General features: G+C 29.4%; 1 protein-coding gene across 11 annotated transcripts in view; it reads right to left on the reverse strand.

The window, feature by feature from the left end:
* The window catches only part of LOC129969690 (POU domain, class 2, transcription factor 3-like), a 598,164-nt gene that overhangs the window by 254,464 nt on the left and 323,384 nt on the right, over positions 1 to 20,316 (reverse strand). The window contains exon 1 of one of the 11 annotated variants that reach the window (XM_056084368.1): positions 11,346 to 11,601. The exons of 8 other annotated variants lie outside the window; for them this stretch is intronic. In XM_056084368.1, the coding sequence (XP_055940343.1) occupies positions 11,346 to 11,418 (73 nt within the window). In that variant the 5' untranslated portion in view covers positions 11,419 to 11,601. Of the gene's footprint in view, positions 1 to 7,534; positions 7,553 to 11,345; positions 11,602 to 20,316 lie in introns of those variants that run through there. 2 more of the 11 variants (XM_056084370.1, XM_056084374.1) reach the window with 2 other exon arrangements.

Below are 20,316 nucleotides of genomic sequence, written 5' to 3' on the forward strand. Positions count from 1 at the left end.
AATCGATTTTAAAATTATATTAAATCAACATTTAATTTAATTTGTTATAGGGTTAAAATAAATGTGATTTAGTCATTCTAAATAAAGTTTGTTTGTTTTTTCAAAAGAAACCTTATAAGTTTTTATATTATTCAGCATTTCCTGCCTTTTCCCTTTGAACAATATTTTAAAATTTGTTTGGTCACGTCTAAGGAAATTTCATTCCAGTAGGCACTTTTTACTTCGATAGCAACGAAGGAAAAACTTTTGAATGTTTACAATACTTTTTGATGACCAGCAGATGATTCTATAACGGAAATTCGAATTCAACAGGGAATCAAAAAGTACTGCATAAGTAGGCTTGCTTTTCAAAAATATTCAAGAGCGAAAGGAACATTATATATTGATAGAGTATGCTAAAAATTTGTATTTTTTTTATTCTTATTTTTCATTCTACGCTAGCACAAAAAAAAAAAAAAAAAAAAAAAAAAAAAACTGAATAAATATCAAATTTTCATAGCACTTCATTGAATGCAAGCTTTTTATTTAGGTATTCTGGATACCGTGTTTGCCAAATCAAATGTGCCGATGGTTATGCTATTCATCTGAGTGATCCGAGAAAATTGCTTTTGCCCGATTCTTATAAACGGATATATAAGTCTCTTTTTTTTTTCTTCCTTTCTTTCAGATGTTCCCGATTTGAACGTATAAATAAGAAGAATCGGAAGGCATTGCTATTCAGGCAACGTAGGCCAGAAAGAGGATTTTGAAATATATAAGAATATATTATATTTTCTGCTTTCAATTTGTTTACATTCAAAGGAGGTGGTAAATATATCGCGGGAGGCCAGAAAAAAGGCACGAAAACAAAATTTGCCATTCGAATATAATCTTTTATTCCAAACAAAATTTCGACTGAGAAAAAAAGGAAATGCTCATAGAAAATGTGAATGGGCAAAGAAATGGAGTGAGAATTCAGTTTTTCCCTTTCTAGCGATGATAAAACTTTTGTTGATATAACCAGATGCAAAACACAGAAAACAGAACGAAAAAGAAGATAATATTATTCTATGAAACAGAAAATGAAATGAACAAAAGTCCGCTAAAGTATTTCCAGTTTTTTTTTTTTTTTTTTTTTTTCCAGATCTGAATAAAATATTTCTGTAGTTCGAATAAAGCCTTCTTTACACAAAACAAAAAACGATTAGCACTTCATTCATGAAATTAAAAAGAAAGAGAGACGCATCAAATTTTTTTTCTTTATATGTATATAAGAAGAAGCGAATAATTCTTTTTAAGAGGAATTCCTTTTTCAATTAAATAAATAAATAATAAAACATGGGCTTGAAAATTTCAAATGAGTAACAAATTTCTTCAGAAACAGTATTTAGATAAACATAAATATTATACATATTTTCGAAATTAATATTAATGAAACTCTGGCAATCACTTTTTGAAGAAACTTCAATAGATCGCTCATGAAATCTCATGTTTATCTTCAAAACTACAGAATATCTAAAATAATAAATAATTGATAATTTTTAAATTTAATGAATTAGTTACTGTTCAAACTGGTGGAACTAAATGAGGGAAATTTAAATTAATTATTAATAAATTCAAATTAATGAAATTAAAATGAACTAAAATAGCAATCTAATTATTTCCACTGAAGATTATCAAATATAATCGCTCTCATAAATAGACTAAAATAATGTCACATTCATTAAAAAAAATCTTTCTATGATTTTATATTTTTTAAAAAACAAATACGTTAAATATTGAAATCTATATTGCAAAAACAAATTTTAAACTACACTAATAACAATAAAAGGAAGGGAACATTTCAATTCAAATGAATAGAGCATCGCCTTAATATGAATACACTGTATAAAATGTCCTATAATTTAATCTGTAAAAAATAAAATAATAAAAATAGCATATGTAAAATAATGTATATGGTGGCACACTTTACACTTAATACATGAAGTATTACACTAAGAAATCAGAAAGTGCATGCAGTTGCTGGAGTTATATAATTTTGCGGAAGACACATTAACATTAAGCAGCTATTCTTCCTAGTCAACAGAAAGAAAACTATTCAGAATTGCTTAAAAGAGAAAGAGGAGGGGAAAATATGGCAACCCGTATTTTAGAATTTTAAGCGGAATAATTTTAGGGTAAGAAGATTTCGGCTACTAGTATATGAATTGTAAAGAACCCAAAAATATGAGTTAAGAGAAAGATGGATGAAAGAGGAAAATAGGGCATAGGGAACTGAACTATGGACGGGAGCGTACACAATTTTCATTATGATGTGGGTTTCAGAATATTCAATAAGAACTGAAAGGTTAATATACTTCAGACCTTTCAAGCATACTAACGAATGGAACAGTATATTTAAAAGTTCATGTTTTAAAAACAGACTAATATTTTACAATACGACAATTTTAGGCAAATTTCCTCTTTATATATATCAATAATAATAATAATACTAATTTCGCTTGCTTTTAGCCCTTACTATAAAAAAAAATCAATCATCAAAATTTTAAGAGTCAAAATAATCAATATTTTATATCTTTTCATATATCAAGAGAAATGGTAAGAAAAGTTTAAAATTTTGGAGCGAAAATGCAGGGTACTGAAAAAACAAAAATATGTGCAAATAATATCTTTCTAAAGTGATGAAATATGTTACGAACCCAATCAGTGAAAACTTTTATTATTATAAATTTTAAATACCCATTCACAAAAAAAGACATATGAATTGAAATAATCTCAGAAACTTATGTTCTTTTTCAGAGGTTCAATATTACAAAATGAATACTTTTAATTAAAAATTTTAAAACTGAGATTCCTTCATCATATAATTAACAAAAGGTAATGCCAATAATCTTTTCTAGAAGATAAATTGTATAGTAGAAAGAAAAAGAAGAAAGAAGAAAAAAAAATCACCTTCTGGTCAATTTTCAATGTGATACTAAGCCTGTTTAAAACGCCCACTTTCAAACAGAAACAAATAAATAATACACGTCAAACATTTGCAAGGGGAAAAAAATATTCGAATGCTACATCGTTCTTATTTATTTATTTTATCTTAACGATGTGGAAGTCCGAGCAGAATGCCTGTCCACTCAGGATAAACCGCAGTTCAACAGGAAATGCCGATGCGAAGCTGTCGAGTGTTCTTTCGAGCCGACCCCTTAGGACAACATGGAAATGATAGATGTGAATAACGGCATGGAAAGAAGAAGGGAAAAAATATGGAAATTGCTCCTTTCCAAAGCAAGAATCCAGAAAACGGCTTCGAATAAAATAAGAAACCGGATAAAAATATATACAAAATCGCCTTTCTCGCGTGTCTCAGCGATACGGCCGAATGCAAAAAGAGGCACTGGATTCAACTATCTTCGTCCACAACGTGCAATTTCGAGATTTTTTTTCTTCCTTCAAACGGAGTTGAAAGAGGGTGTTTCTGAGCGTGAGTATTCATAGTTTATACATATATACACGAAACATTTTCCAGTAAGAGTTTTTGAAATTTGAGGGTGCTGAAAGAGGCATATTAGGCATCGTATGTATTTTGAGGTGTAAGGGAGTACAACCACGCATACCACTTTCGTTTTTCAATGCATGGAAGGAAGAAAAGAACACACATATTTCTTACATAAATCTTCCTGTATTTCTTTTCGCGAATTTGAATTATGAATGGTCTTTTCGTTTTTCGAAAGTATATATGGACGAATACCACGCGATAACTTCAAATAAAGTGAAAAGGTTTCAGTTAAAGAATTATAAGGATGCATAGTTGGCTAATTCTGTTACATTAATCCAAGCACGTACGAAGAACAATAAAACTGAAAATAAGCATGTAAATAAAAAGAAATCTAAAAGGAAAAATAGCAAATCTATTTTACTAAAACAAATTTAATCAGGAAATTTAGGAATTAAATTTAATGTAAATGTAATTTATTTTCATTTCACACTACATCTTTTTTAAGAATTTTTAAAATAAATCAGAACGCACCTCTAGCTAGTATATCTATGAATGGTGTTCTAAAATTTAAGGCAACCAACAAACGACACAGCAGTTGTTTTTCTCTCGCCACCATCACTGAACAAAAGAAGATGGGGGGAGGGGATGAAAACTATAGAGAAAAGATGAACGAACTCAGAGGACAAGACCAATTCTTTGAACAAAGATTTTCAATTAACAGACAAGATTTCATTTCACAGTAGCGGGTACAGCACATTTGTAACTGAAACGTGCTTAGTTGCCGTGATGTAAGTTGATCGTTATATCATAATGACTGCTATATTCGTCTCAAAGAATAAAAGTGAATTGCGCAAAAAGAAAAAATAATAATCATTTTATTAAGAATATCTTTTTACAGTGTATTTTTTTTTTCAATTAAGAAGAAAAAGCTAAAAAAGGCATACAAACTAAGAAAGTAGGATCATGCAAGAAAATAAGGAATTATGGCACAAATTTATCTAACTTCACCATAAAACACAGAAGTTTAAATACTGTTTGAAATATAAAAACACTTTTGAATTCTTAAATATCTTCGAAAATGAACGGTGAGAAAAATTCTAATTACATAAAATTCGAGTGTTTGAACTTGAGCTGATTAGAATAAATTTTAAATTATAACTATGCAAGTCTGTCTTCTCTGTTCACAGAAATAAAACACTGAAACTCAGTAGTGGATTTAAGAATTTTATTGCATTACGCAGTGCATACATTCATGATATCCCCTTCTTATCAAACCAGTCAAATTGATTTCCCATTTCCATACACGTTTAAATTAATCAGCATATAAATGATTTATATGAGATTTATCTTTTATTTTAGTAATTTTGTGAAAATGCATGTTTTTATTTATTTTGATTCATGGCAGGGCGGCACGTATGATGATACACAATCATAATCAAACACAAGCCTTGTGCTTAAAAATACTACTTATAATTAAGTATATATAAAAAAAGAAAGAAATCTGGTCCATCATACTTGCATAATCTTAACATTATTCTAACATTTTATAATCCATAAAATTTGTAATTTTTTACGATTTTTATTTTTATTTGGCAATTAGGAATTATTTATTTATTATTATTTATTAAGCAATTTGAATCGATCTGCATGAACCATCCCCACTCAGCCCTCGGCAATGGTTTAGTAGAAAATCCTTCATTGTTTATATTTAAGGTTCCAGCTTTCATTATTAATACAAATAATACTGATAAAAATTTATAACGATACATTAGTATGATTAGTCTTATCAAATGCAAGCTGCTGTACAGAGTTAACAAATTTTATTACTAGGAAGCAAAAATAAAGAAGACAAGAAATTTTTTTCCACATTTTGATTTTTCCCCCCTAGAGCATGTTAGAGCATGTTTTTTCCCCTAGAGCACCTTAAAATAAAATAATAATTATATATTTTTAGCACTTTTAGTTACATTTTTAGCTTTCTTAAGATTTCCCTATAAAGAAAATAATGTGGAATTAAGCGTTAGAAGAATAGAAAAGCAAAAGAATTCTCCTGGAAATGGAAGTTTGACTTTTGAGCCCAACAAAAGTTTCAAACAAATAACTAGATATCTATGCATTTTGGTCCACGCAAAGTTTGTCCATTTTTATATAAGTAGCCAGGGATGCTACTTTCCTCAAAATTGGCTGGCATTTTCCCCACCTTTTTTCCCTTCTTTATTTGCACAGTCACCTACTGCAAAATGCAACTTCTGCTAGTAACAGCCAGAGTTCCATATTTGGATTTTATGAATAAACGCGCCAAGTTGAAGCATACGAAGTGCGCATGAATACCAAGTCCGCGATCTGGAAACAGGCCTAAGAAGGCGACGGAGATTGAAGCAAGGGGGCAAAAAGAGGAACGAGGGGAGCACTATCCATGCATTACATAGTCATGGCTATGGCGAGAAACTTTGAGATGGGTTTATGCCTCCTACTTTATGGAGTTTCTTTTATTGGGTCTCGTTTCATATTCACGAAAAATGGCTGGTGTCCCCCCCCCCTTCTCTTCTTCTTCTTTGCCAGTCAAACTGCTCAGGTATCACCCTCCCCTACTTTCATAGACGGCAAATGGGAAAGGCCGCGAGAATTCTGATCCATAAATGCATGGCAGACAAGTGACCGTTTGGAAGCGTTTCGACTGAATCCCATCTTTTATGTATATAGATCCTTCTCACTCACTCGTCTCGATCCTGCTTATCTCGCCCGCCCATATCCATCTCTTCTTCCTCCATATTTATGCCCGCGCGTTATTTAGTGTGCGATGAGAAATCATACACCCATGCACACGAAACTAGAAGAATAATTCTGGAGATGGACACGGTCGTTTGTCCATTTCAGTCGGCTAAGTCATTGCAGGGGAAAGAAATAGTATATGTAACTGCTTTTGCTAGATGTAGACTTTTTTGTCATATGGAAGTTTTATCCATTTGTGTTAGAACCTTAAGAAAGACAAAGTTCGGAGCGATACATTTATGTAAAATGGAGTATTGTAAATGAACTTTTTTTTGGTGTCATTATTGGGACACAGATAGAAATACCTAAGGGCAATTTAATCTCTCCACAACCAAACAACAATATTCTTATTTATTTTATTGCTATTATTTTTCAATTTTACATTTTTGGGAGGATTCCAAAGGTTTGTTCATTTCGACCTATTTCGTCATTTTAAGAAACGAAATGACAGTGTATGGGACTTTTTTCTACATGAAGTTGACGTTTTGTCAAAACAAAATATTGCTGCAAATAAATCTTCAGAGCATAGAGGCTGAAAAGGAGCAGTGATTTTGAAAGATAGTAAATGTATCAATGAAAGTTAACGATGTGAATGAATTTGATTATTGATATATGAAAGAGTTACATTTAAATCTATAGATGATACTAACAGATCACAAATATAAATTACATTTTAATGAACTACTTAAATAACTATTCAATTTTTAATAATCATAATTAATAACACTTTTTTTAGTTCACTGAAATCAAAATATTACTTAAAATGAGAATTTAAAAATTTAAAAAATTATCATTGACTTAAAAATGCTCAAAAATTTAAGATGCCATGAATTTTCTTAAATAAATTTTAATATTTTTTTATAATATTGTTGTTTAAAATTTACTTCACCCACTGTTTGATCAAATTTCCACTTAGGGAAAAATTCTAGAGCATATATTTTTCTAGAGCATATATTTTTTTAAAAGTAATAACAATAACTAACTAAAAAAAATCATCTGAGTTCTAATATTTTAAAATTTTCAATTAATGCTCCGATAAAAATAGGAAACTGTGTAGGGTGATGAAAGATATTTATCTTTTGGTTGATCGAAATTGCGTAACATATTGCACAATAAAAACTCGTTTTAGGTTCTTAGATCATTTTGGACACAATGGGGGGAGAAAAAATCTATAAAGTCAATTATTTTTCCTTGAACATTGACTATCATATTCGGCGTTTTTTCAAATAAAATTTAAAAAAAAATCCAAACTGGTAATAGAAAACGAATAATAACAACCCGAGAACTTACCCTTCCCCGCAGAATGTATCAGGCTGAAAACTGGATGCAAATGGATGCTCACTCATCACACACAACTCGTACATTCCTCCTCGTCCTACATATTTTGGGGCCCCAACAGGGTAGCGGAATGACTGCTCTATGCCGATGACGCCATTATAAGGAGGCATTAGTTAAAACACAGGCGCCCAGCAACCAAAAGAAAGCATATGCCTAATGAGATGCTGTTTCCACGAATACGGTTCTCAGCGTTCTCTTGCATGGCTGCTCGGCAGATATAATTATTGTGCACACACAGAGTTTCTCATATTCACTGATATTTCTTTCAGAGGCTTTTTTCTAGTATAAGGATTGCAGGAAGGATCTTTTTTAAGGAAGTATAAGAGTTGTTTCTTTTCAGATTAAAATGGAAGAGGGTTGTCGATAACAAATGAAATGACAGAGCAATTCCAAAAAAGGGCAGTTATTTGATAAATAATTAAGAATTTCGGCAAATGTGTCCATATATGTTACAATCAATGTGATTAATCAATTATTTTTTATAATGAATGGCAAAAACGATTAATCGATCACATTGACTGATTATCAATAATAACCGATTAATCATGTCAAATATATAAGCTACATGTGAGCGAAATATAGATATTTAAGATTTATTAAAAAATGTTAACACTGTTTATAAAAAATAGACAGTTTTGGAAATTAGAACAAAATAAAAAAAAATTGATATTGGAAATAAAAAAATCGTCTTTTGAAAGAATAGATAACAATATTTTTTAAAAAAATCTACAGTTTTTTTCTAAATCAAATTATCACATTCTAATCAGATAAATAAAATATAAATCAAATTATATTCATGTGCAGCTATTTACATATTTCAGTTGGAGTGCTTTCAAAGAACAGCCTTAAAAATGTGCTTCTACATTTCGCAACCGAGAGTATGGAGAAGAGAAGAAAGTGAAGGATTATAATAGAAAATCATCCCCATTCAAATAAAAATAATCAAATTAGAAAACTTTATTCACAAATAAAAGAAGTCATTTCTAAAATCTACTGGAAAAAAAAAGATTAGAATAAGAAGGATAGAATAATTAAATTATTAAAAATTTCATTGACCAATTAAAAATATATAACATATCTAGATTATGAATAATTGTAAAAAATAATTTACTGTTATATTAATCTTAAAAGTGTCAAAGATAAGAATTTATTCCGATAAAGATGAAGATTCATACACAAAATGCTTGTTAAATCTTTGTATATTTCAGTGAGTGTTTTTTTTTTTTTTTTAATTACGCATCTGCTTAAAGCGCCAATTTAGCGCAGGGAAAGAACACACCGTTGAATAAAAATATCTTAATCAGTATTAAATACCAGCTGCCTTTGGCTATTATCTGGTCCGCTAGAATTAACGCTCGCTTAAATTTTCATCTAAACATTTTTTTATAACTTAGTCTCTAAATAGCTTCTTCAGCAAAATATTTAAGCTTCTAATTTTGACAGTCATATAACTCATACTATTATAGAAGCTTTATGCTATTCTATTCATTATATGTTTCTCTCATTTTCTGCCAATTCCCATAAAATTGAACACATAAAAGACATATTTTTTAAAATATAACTGCAGAAAACAGAATCGTTCAGCACTGATGTGCAATGCAGAATATTTTTTATAAATGAAATAACATTTGAAAAGTTATATTATTCATCATAGAATTTAGTCTTACTTTCGAAAGTATTTATAAAAATATTTTCGAAATAAATATTTCGAAAATATTTAATATTTACAGATATTAAATATTTTATTAAATTTATGTCCGCAAATGTACTTCTGAAAAAATTACGAAGTATAAATTTTACACAGTCCTTTGATTCTACCGAATCATATTTAGTGAAGTATTTCAGTCTCTGTCTTCTGCGGCGAAATCTGTCCCAGTTATGAAGCTTTGAATATGACTCTTAAAGGATAATCAACAATTTCATAATTTTAGGTTAATCAGTCTTGGGAAACTGCTGTGATAATGCGATAATGAAGCTGAAATTATAAGTGTTAATTTATCTTTTGTAATAGGAGGAAAAAGAGAGAAAGAAAACATCAAACTAGAAAAGTATTTACAAGCTAGTATTTGTGCATAATATAAATAATTTAACAATTAATCATGCAACTTGCTTGAATTTGAAGATATAAGAAATTATTATCAATACTTAATCCTGTATGATATTTCATTAATAATTTTTTCGAAGTCGCAGTCTCTTTTTCAAAATTTCTAAATGTGAACCCATCAATAGGTTTTGATTGGCTTGTGTTATGCAGACATCAACTAAAATATGTAGTTACATTAATTGATCATATTATATATAGTTCTTTCTAAACTGCAATAGAAACAAATCTACAAACACATCTTTTTTCCGATTCCGTAAACTAATGCATAGATAGATTCTTTTAATAAATTATACATATTCTTCAAATTTTGTTATACTAAATTATTATAAGGATAACAAAGCATTGTTATCAGTCAGGATATTAGTTTATTGATTCTTGTGATTATGATGAGAATGTATTACAATGAAATATAATTACTAGTATGATGTGATAAAATCATGTGCAAGAGACTTGCACATAACGAAGAAAATTTTGAATAATAATAATAATAAAGAGCATTAAACTGTCTTAATCTATTAAACATAGCAATTTGTTTCAAAAAAATAAAAAATAATTGTAATGCATTTAAATATATTATATGTTTTATATATTTACAGGCATAAAAGACAAATGAGTCAAGAAATAAATAAAATACTGATTAGACTTTTCTTGAATAATAATACACAGTAATTAATATTAATAAAGAAATTTATAATGTATTTACAACTTTTTATTTCCATACACGCTTTATCAATAAATTTATTTAATGTTATATTCAAAGACATGTTAAAAATTGTAGAGTTTACGAATTAACAGACAGAATAGAAAAGATTTTACAAACCAAGTTGCAAGTTAAATGCCTGATTATTAGTCTGTTAAAAACCTGCCATAAATATAATCTTGGTCTAAAAAACAGAGTTTTGACGCATTTCTTTTAACTTCGGAAAACGACAAATATTTTAATTTTGATGCTTATTTTAAAAACTGTGTTTATTTCTCAAACAAATTTTCATATTCATCTTTTCAGTGATAATCCAACCATTAATTTCGGACAGGTTTCGAATTTAAACATAAAAATTTATTTTGTTAAATTTTATGTTTATACAAATCAAGCCTTTTCACTTTGATACTAAACTTCAACAAATCTAAGGAAGACTTTCTTATACCTAATATATTTAAGTGTAATCATTTGGAAATTTTAAAAGAAAAATAATATTCTTATCACACACACACACACACACACACACACAAAACTACTTGATACATTTTCAAATATAAATACCCCCTTCCCGCTCAAAAAATCAGAATCCAAATTTATTTAAAATCTTTTGAATTTGTATGAAAATCATAAAACATACAAGTTCGGTTCGAAAGGGCTAGGCATAAAAGACAATCTTAAAAAAAATAATAAATAAAAGAACTCAAGAAAGGAAAAAAAGAAAGGGGGAAAAAGTTTCGATAAAAAAAGCAAATAAAAAAAATCACGACTGACATTTCGAAAATAAAATAAACGCCCCCAAGAGTTCAAGCTCCGTCATGATTGGTCCACGAGCGGCCATAAAAGCTTTTCTAATACCGGATACGTCAGGTTGGTCAGATTAGTACACATCTTTTCGCGGCAAACTCAAATGCGGGTCCATCTAACAGAGGAGATGTTCAGTTATAAACAAGTGAGCTTACCTTTCGCCGGCAGAGATCTATCCTTATATTTGTGCCAAGAAAAGGACCCTAGCACCTGTCCGGGACTGAACATCCACAGTCAAAGGGAAACTGAAAATTTTAACAAATAACACACGGAAGACATGGCATTCAGCAAACGCGAAAAGAATAAAAAAAAAAAACCCGAACTGACAAATTAGAGCAGGCACACACGAGCGAGACCGCTCATTCCAGCAGCGACTTTTCCAACGTGTTGAATGAAGTGGAAGTCAAAAGACGATCCACTCAGAATGCATGTATGTATGTATGCATGCAAGCCAAGCTGGGGAGGCCCAGCAATGGGGAGTTTGGTCAGCCAAACCTGTCCAATTAATCCACTGCCCCGGGACACAGAACCGACATGCAAAGTTTCTCAGCAACGTTTCTTTCTATCTTTTTTTTTTTTTTTCCTCGGGGGAGGAGGCGAGAGACGCTGGGGGTAAGGGATTTTTTCCCCAGTGTTTTTATCCCTTCTTTATTTTAGTATTTTATTTTTTTTGGTTCGGTTCTTTTACAGGGCGAAAACGTAGGGAAGAAAAAAGAAAAACAAATCAAACACAGGGAAAAAAACTGTCGTCTTGCACGACCGGTGGGGAAAGAAGAGGCAAGGAGAAAAAAATAGCATAAAAAAACAAAGGGGAAGTAAATGAAAAAAAAAAAAAAAAAAACACCCGACGCCTCAGAATAATTATTATTCTGCGTAGAAGAAAAGAGTGGCCCCGAATAGGGATGATTTCTCATTAAGCAGGTGGAAACAAAAACTTTAAACTAACAATGAATAAACGTCTTCCTCTATTCAAAAGCAAGGACGTAAAAGAAAGAGAGGGGGAAAAAAAAACAGTTTTAAAAATATCAGGGGTAGGAGAGGATAAAGGGGCCATTTAGAAAATAATCCACCGTCAATCAAAGAATACACATTGTACTATTTCCCAAATTAATCAATCTTATTACAATAGATGAATAAAAGGCAAAAAGAAAGAGAGGTGGGGAGGGCCGGGGGGAGATGGAAAGAAAAATCGAGACTCTTTATGTCTGGCCTTGCCCTACTATTTCGAATAGGATTTCAGAAAATTTGAGAAAATGGGAACTGAATAACCGTGGAAAAACGGAAATAAGATAAAAATGGAGATTTTTATATAATCGAAATTTACATTTTATACCTTGTCATACTATTGTGGAAATTAGACACAAGAACTAATATTTAACACAATTATATTCAAAAATAATAACTTAAAGTACAGGCTCAAAATTGTTTTAGTTTTTTTTTTAATGATACGTATATAAAAAGGCGCATAAAATAATATAAATAATTAAAAATTATAAAATATATTAAAGTATTATAATTTTTTTTATCAGTTAGCAAACTGAATATTGATTAAACTTCGAAGATACATAATTAAGAGTTTTGAATATATTGAACTAAACATACATTTCAAAAATCAAAAGAAACAAACTTGAAAATTAAAAAACTCGCCAACGGATGAGGAAAGAGAGAGAGAGAGAGAAGGAGAGAGAGAAAACAGAATATTTTTTTTATTGGATTAAAAAAAACTGGAAAACTACACATTTTTATCCTAAAAATGATAAAAAAATATCGATTTTTTAAAAAATTTCTTGACCCATTTGGTAGGGAAGCTCGAATTAGATATAACTTGAATTTAAATATGAAATTTCAGATTTCATATCTAAATGGTTTTAATGATATTTGAAGTTTTGTGTGGTCAATCCCAAAATTCGACAGCTAAAGGGATGAGGTTAATGACGCTCTCATCCTGAAGTATTCATGAATTAGATCCTCAATTCCATACTAAATTTCCTCGCCGATGAAACAAAAAATATAAATGAATCGAAATAACTTAAAAATACTTTAATTAAATACTTTATAAAAGTTTTAAAAACTTTCAATTTTAAAATAATAGTTTTTGCTAAATTCTTTTTTTTTCACACAATCAAATTAATAATATAACTGCAAATAATTCCATTAATTATTTTCATTAATATTATGTATCCTTAAAAATATATACATAACTGGCTATAAGCATTTCACAAGAAAATTTCAACCAACAGCTAAATATCTATACATTACATTAATACTTTAAAAAAGTTAGTATTTGATTTTTACTTTCCTTCGTCCTCTCATTTTATTAAAGAGAAATGCAATTATTTTAGCGAAAACGATGGCAAATTCTTTGTCTTATATTTCACCCTTACCTTTTTACTTTCTCGAACACGAATATGAATGCAACAGTGAGAGAATTCATATGTGAGATTTTGACGAATCACTATGTTTCAGATCTCTCTGGATCGGTTAAATATATTTTTGGAATTATGTCAGCCTGTCTATGAACACCATAATATTTCAGCTATACGGATGAAATTTGGTATGTAGAATTCCGATCATATTTGCAGATTTCTATGAAATATTGAACGAAATTCATTTATAGAAAGCGTGTCTGTCTGGCTATTCGAGTTGACTTAATTATTACAGAACGCATAGAGCTGGATAGACAAAATTTTGTACATAAGTTTAACATCTAAAATATAAATTTTTTATCTAATTTTAAACCAAATTCATCAAACAGTTCACCGTCTGTCATTCTACGTCTTCGCATGCATATAAATGCAATGATTTAAAACGATAAAATTCGGTAAGTCATCTGGCGACTACAACTATAGTTTGGTATCAAATTTAGGTTTCAACTGATTCGGAAAAAAAGTCGCTCAAAATACACACTCGCACTGCAAATTCAACAAAACTGCTCGATTCACTCCAGTGATTTGTATTTCGTAGTCAATATAGGCATGATAGTGCCTTTCGTCACTATCATGCAAGGCATCCGCGGCCACAATTTCATGTGGAGGGAGTGGGGATAAGTGGATACTATGCAAGAAAATTTCTGAGAAACAGTACCCATTGTTGTAGTTTTTTTAATAATCTTTTTGCAAAATTGTTAAAAAATATATATTTTTAAAAGTTTTAAATGTTTTTTTGTTTTTTTCCCCCTTTGATATTTAAAATAATTTAACCGTACAGTGGTGGCCAAAATTGTGGACACTTTTGAAAATCGTTATGTTTTCTAACTTTGTATGCTTATAGAAAATGTTACATTTCAGAAAGTGTAAACTCTTACATATCATTTTAAAGAGAATTCAATGCTGATTTCAATATAAATAAGCAAAATAAAAACATTTACAACACAAAAAAAGTTATTCTTACTTTAATCTGAATAACAAACACAGTGATGAAGTGGATTGTAATTTCTAACTTTCCTGACAAATCACTGTTCTTGTTCTAGGGACCAATCAAATATTAGTAACTGCTAGCAGAAGCTGACATGTTTAAAGTTAGAACAAGTCATTATTGTGCTTTTTCTGTAGAAGGAAGACTGTTTTTTATCTAATCAAATTACAAGTTAGAAATTTTGTTAAACTTTTTAGTATATAATTGGAATTTTTGTAAATATTTCTAATATTTAATCAAGAAGCAATGGCATCAAATAAAAAAATAGATTGGACACCTAGAAAGAGACTTAAGATTATTGGATTACATGAATGTGGTCTTTCTTATGCTCAAATTGCAAAACAAGTGGGTGGTTCAATGACTACATCTGGAATCCGAAAGTTTTATTTACGATATCAGGAGACAAATTCAATAAAAAAACAAAGCAGGAAATGACTGAAAAAGGTGCACCACATCGGTTGATGACAGAAAAATAAAAAGACTATGTCTCCAAGATGGAAGAATGCCATCAGCGGCCATCAGAAGTCAATTGATTGATGCTGGCATTTATGTCAGTTCAAGAACAATCGGGTGAAGATTATTAAATGTTAGACTAAGAGGTAGAATTCAATGAAAAAAATCCTTTATCTCAATTTACAGCAGTGTATAAAAAGATTACAGTGGATAAAGGAACGCATTAATTGGACAGATGATCAGAGGCCACAAGTTATACGAAGTGATGAAACAAATATATTGTTATTCGATAGTGATGGCGAAAATATGTAAGACATGGAATAGGCGAAGAGCTACATCCTGACTGCATACAGGCATCTATGTAAAAACTCAATTAGTACTATGATTTGGTCCTGCATGTCAGCAGACGGTATTAGTCTCCTTCATGTTATCGATGGGACATTAAATGCTAGAAAATACATTGACACTATTCTAGAGCCAAGACCTAACCTTTCATCAGTGATCTCTTTCCCAACAACGCATTATTTATTTTTCAGCTGGATTCAGCTATTTGCCACACAGCAAAAATATCGAATGAGTGGTTTAGTACAAAGAGCAATGAATTGTTATCATGGCCAGGAAACAGTCATGACCTCAAAATTACCGAGAATTTATGGCCATTTGAAAACTCTTGTACATATAAAGCGTTAATCAAATAAAAGAGAATTAATTGAGACTATAATCATTTCCTGGCAACATGCAGTAACGAAAATAGAGCTTACAATTCTCGTCAGCTCAATGAAACATCAATGTGAAGCTGTAATAAAAAGTAAACGCTATCCTACTAAGTACTGATAACTCACTGCAGTCATCAGCATCTAATGTATCTCAATAATTATTGCCGCTAAACCTTTTTTGTATTGAAAATATTTTAATTTTGCTTTTTGTATTGAAATCATCATTAAATTCTCTTTGAAATGATATGTAAGAGTTTGCATTTTGTGAAATGGTACATTTTCTATAAGCATACAAAGTTAGAAATAAAAATTTTCAAAAGTGTTCACAATTTTGGCCATCACTGTAAATTGAAAAGCAATACAGACACAATAATCTAACGCAACTCTTAATGCTATGCAAATATATTGATAGAAATTGTCTTATCGTTGATAGATTTAATCCCTTAAGAACGCGATGATATAATCTATATGTAACACGTTGATACTGTATAATCATTCAAATATTTCTAAGCATAATCATTTTTGCATTATGTTGAAAAGATAGCATATACATATTCGGTATGAACTTTTAAAACAATTACTCATTTTTCAGTTTATATTGTTAAAAAATACAAGAATAAATCATATTAATATTGCCAAAATAATACCGTATAGTAGGGATAGAAACTGAAACAGCAAATCGCACATTAAACCAATTTACATATACAGAAACATGTCTAAGTTTATTAAAATTTATAGAGAAAAATCAAAGTAAAATTGCAATTGCAAATCTCAAGGGATGAAAGCTTTACTAAGTTTAATAGTAAAATATATGCTCTCTAATGGTATAAGTAACTCGTATATTAACCTATAGATATTAGAGCACATGTCAGGTATTGTACATTCTTTGAGTACCTTTATTTTTTTTTTCCTTTCATATCTTCATTTGCAGACAATTTATCAAGTATTTGAAGGAAATCCTTTTAGTTCTTTGAAAACGTAGCATATTCTCTTAAGTGTGTATGCCCAGGGTAGAGACAGAGATCTATATATGTTGTTCATTAAAGAAGCAATAATTGTCGGCTTTAAGAAATTAAATTACATTAAAGATTAATTAAAAATGCATTAAAATAACGTAGTTATAAAAGAGTACTAAAGAACGAATAATTAAATATAAGAGCTACAGTTCGCCTGTTTTCACAAGGAATTGAAACTTTTCGACTATTTGATAAATTTATATATTTTTTAACAAATTTTCTTTACTAAAGATGTTAAGTTTAAGGTAAAAACATGCATCGAAAATTTTGCGGAAATAAATTCAAAAATTATTATAAGAAAGCAAACTGCGGTAAATACGAATTCAATAAACAAAGCAGCAAGAGGGAGAGAGAGAGAGAAAAAAAAAAAAAAAGGAAAATATTAGAAATATGGCGGAAAAGTAGGCCATCAAAAATAAATAGCCATTCCGAGAAAAAATACTGTATATTTCTGTATATAGCTTTGCAATTAATGCCGTAAGATGTTCCGTAAATTACCTCAAATGGCATTATGGAGCACATTTTTTGCTTTGTTATTTTGTTGATAAATCAGACAAAGTTTATTTGGAAATCTGAATGTCTCACTCAGTTTTACCTGATTTATTAATAAGGATATCATAGGTTATCATACGGATATCATATCATCAATGAAGTTCACATCAAATCATTCAAGATATATCATTCATATAGATGTGCATTTTTGCTCGAAATAAGAAATTATAAATACATTCGCTATTAAAAGTAAATTAATTCAAAAATTATTCAAATTCAGTACATTATTTCACATTGTATGAAATACTAATATTATTTTTTCATTAATTATAAAAACTAAATCATCTATTTCTAAAATTAGCACTTTCTGGTAATAAAGAGACTTATATGCAAATATTAGAAAGCAAAAATCTATAATTCTAAGATGTTAAAAAATCAAAATTGAATTTCTTTCTTTTTTCTTGTTTTGATAAGATGCATTTCATCACATGACAAAATTGTTAACGATATAATAAATTTAAAAAAATCGCCAAAAACGGGGAGCATTAAAAAAATACTTTAAGCATGCCAATCATCTTTTGATAAATACATCTTAAAACGAAAAGATATCGTGTCATTTTAAATTATAGAACATTCCGAGCAATAATGATAAAGCATTCTGAATGGTGAGCTATTCTTCAAAACTGACGAAACTTGACAATGTTTCTATTTCAGAAATTTCGCTTTCTAAATTGAAATAAATATACACACCTGTATTTCGTTCATTCCGAATCTGCCTTCTTATAAATGATTCTTTAACACGCTTATCTTTGACGATTTCGACATTTTATCAAAAATGCTCGATTTAAAATAATTTTATCGTACTATCAAAAAAAAGTGTTGTTTGAGCTTTTTCTTCTGGGGCAATCATGGAAATAATCCGAAAGAACGAATTACTAAATGATTATTACCAAATTCGGCCAGATTTTGCGACCGTAGTATGTATAGATTTTCAAACAACTTTAATAACACGAGACAGCAAAATAATGATATATAGTAGCATTAATTCTTAAGAATCAAACGCCGCACCAAAAATTCAGAAACTTTATCGAAATTGAAATATTATTTGATCAGAAATATGGATTGAGAATTCGCAGGTAGATTGCTGGCGTCATTTTCAGTGTATTAAAATCTGAAGTACTTCATTTAAAATCTTAAATTAATACTTTCAAATAAATACAGAGTAAAAGTATTTGTGCCGGATTTTATCTCTTTATATTCTAAATTAATAATTAATTTTAAGCATATTAATTTTTGCTATGTCAAACAAAGAAAGAGAAAGAGAAGTAGGGGGGGGCATTAAGTTCCAAAAATAAAAGGAGAAAAATTAATTAAGAAAAAATATCTTTATTAAAACAATTTTTTCCAAAAATATAGCATTATTATCTATAAAATTCTTAGATAAAAAAAAAAGACATTATACAATGTTTCACCATAAGAAGGTGCTTATATATTGGTATTTGAATCGCTTAAGAATTCTTTTCAGCATCATTTTGACTTATATTCTGCCATTTTCATTGAAAAAAAGTCACTCAAGCCTTTTTCTCGTAAATTTCTTCATAGGTTACAAACTTTATGAAGCTTTCTGTTAAACTTAACAAACTATGTCATTGTTTAAGAGCAAAAGAAACGTTTCTTCCTTTTGGCCCTAATTTCTGAAGCGGAATTTTTACTTTCATTAGGTTATATCTTGTTTGGGTAATTCTTCTATGCTCGAATCATATTGAAATGAACCATGTTCTAAAATGCTATGCTGGTCGAAGATATTCCTAATTACAGACTCTTATTTAGTAGAGAAACTGGTAATAGAAAAGTCATGTTATGCGATGTTACTTGATTATCTTTTAACAGAAGAAAATAATCACAAAGCAAGAGAAGTACAGATTCTGTGCAAAAACTATCAAGAATTCTCGCAGGAAAAGTAAGGAAATCTTACTGTTGAAATAATAAAAATAAAAATAGTATACCCCCCTCAATCCTCCGCTCTTTCCACCATTTTTATACTTTCTTCTTTTGATTTCGAAATAAAGCTGGAATTCCTTAGAATGTAAGAAAGGGTAGGAAATCTTTCTGGTGAATTTTTCTCCAGGCAACTTTGCCTTTCTTCACCTTAAAGGTTAACGAAGATCGAAATAGCTTTAGAGAGCATATGTAGTTTATTACGTCTACATTTACCATCCAGAACTTAGACTTCAGTTAAAATATCAAATACTCCGCTACTTTATTTTAATACATCTATATCTATATATATAACCAACATTTCTGATATAGTAAAAAATGCTTCAAATACTGACAAACTTAAATCTACCCCTAGTAAAAGGTTTATTTATACAGATCGAAGAACACCAAAATAAATCTAACTTATAAGAAACTGTAGAAAAGATTTAAAAAATGAAGTTTTTCAAATACAGATTTTTGTAATCTCCCGTAATTAAGAAGGCGTACTTTACATAAAAAAAGAACAAACTTATTTAAAAAAATTACAACGAATATTTATTAGTAATTCTCAAACAATATAATCTGTTTTTATAAGAAGCAGATAAAAAATAACGGATCATTATTTGTTTCCAGATATTTGGAATGTAAAATGCCATCATTTTAAAAACGAAAAAATACCACCAGACTTTAAATAGGATAGATAAAGTTTGACAATAGCTTTGACAGGGATAATCATCTCATAACTAAGACTAACAAATATGACCAGTTAATAGCCAGAAATCAAGTTTATACTATATATATATATATATATATAGAGAGAGAGAGAGAGAGAGAGAGAGAGAGAGAAAATAAATTTCGATTTTCTTCTTTAGTATTTTCTGTTTTTTTCTCTCTTTCCTTTTATAATTTTTGATGAATAAAAACGTAATGAACATTTGAACATAGTGAACATAAAATATAATGGATAAAATATAAATATTAGATGTCTATTCCATCGTCTTATTTTTATGAATACAATAAAAATAATTATCACCTTCAGCATATATCGAAATTCAAAG

Source organism: Argiope bruennichi, chromosome 5 (assembly GCF_947563725.1).
Source record: "Argiope bruennichi chromosome 5, qqArgBrue1.1, whole genome shotgun sequence".
Classification (NCBI taxonomy): domain Eukaryota; kingdom Metazoa; phylum Arthropoda; class Arachnida; order Araneae; family Araneidae; genus Argiope; species Argiope bruennichi.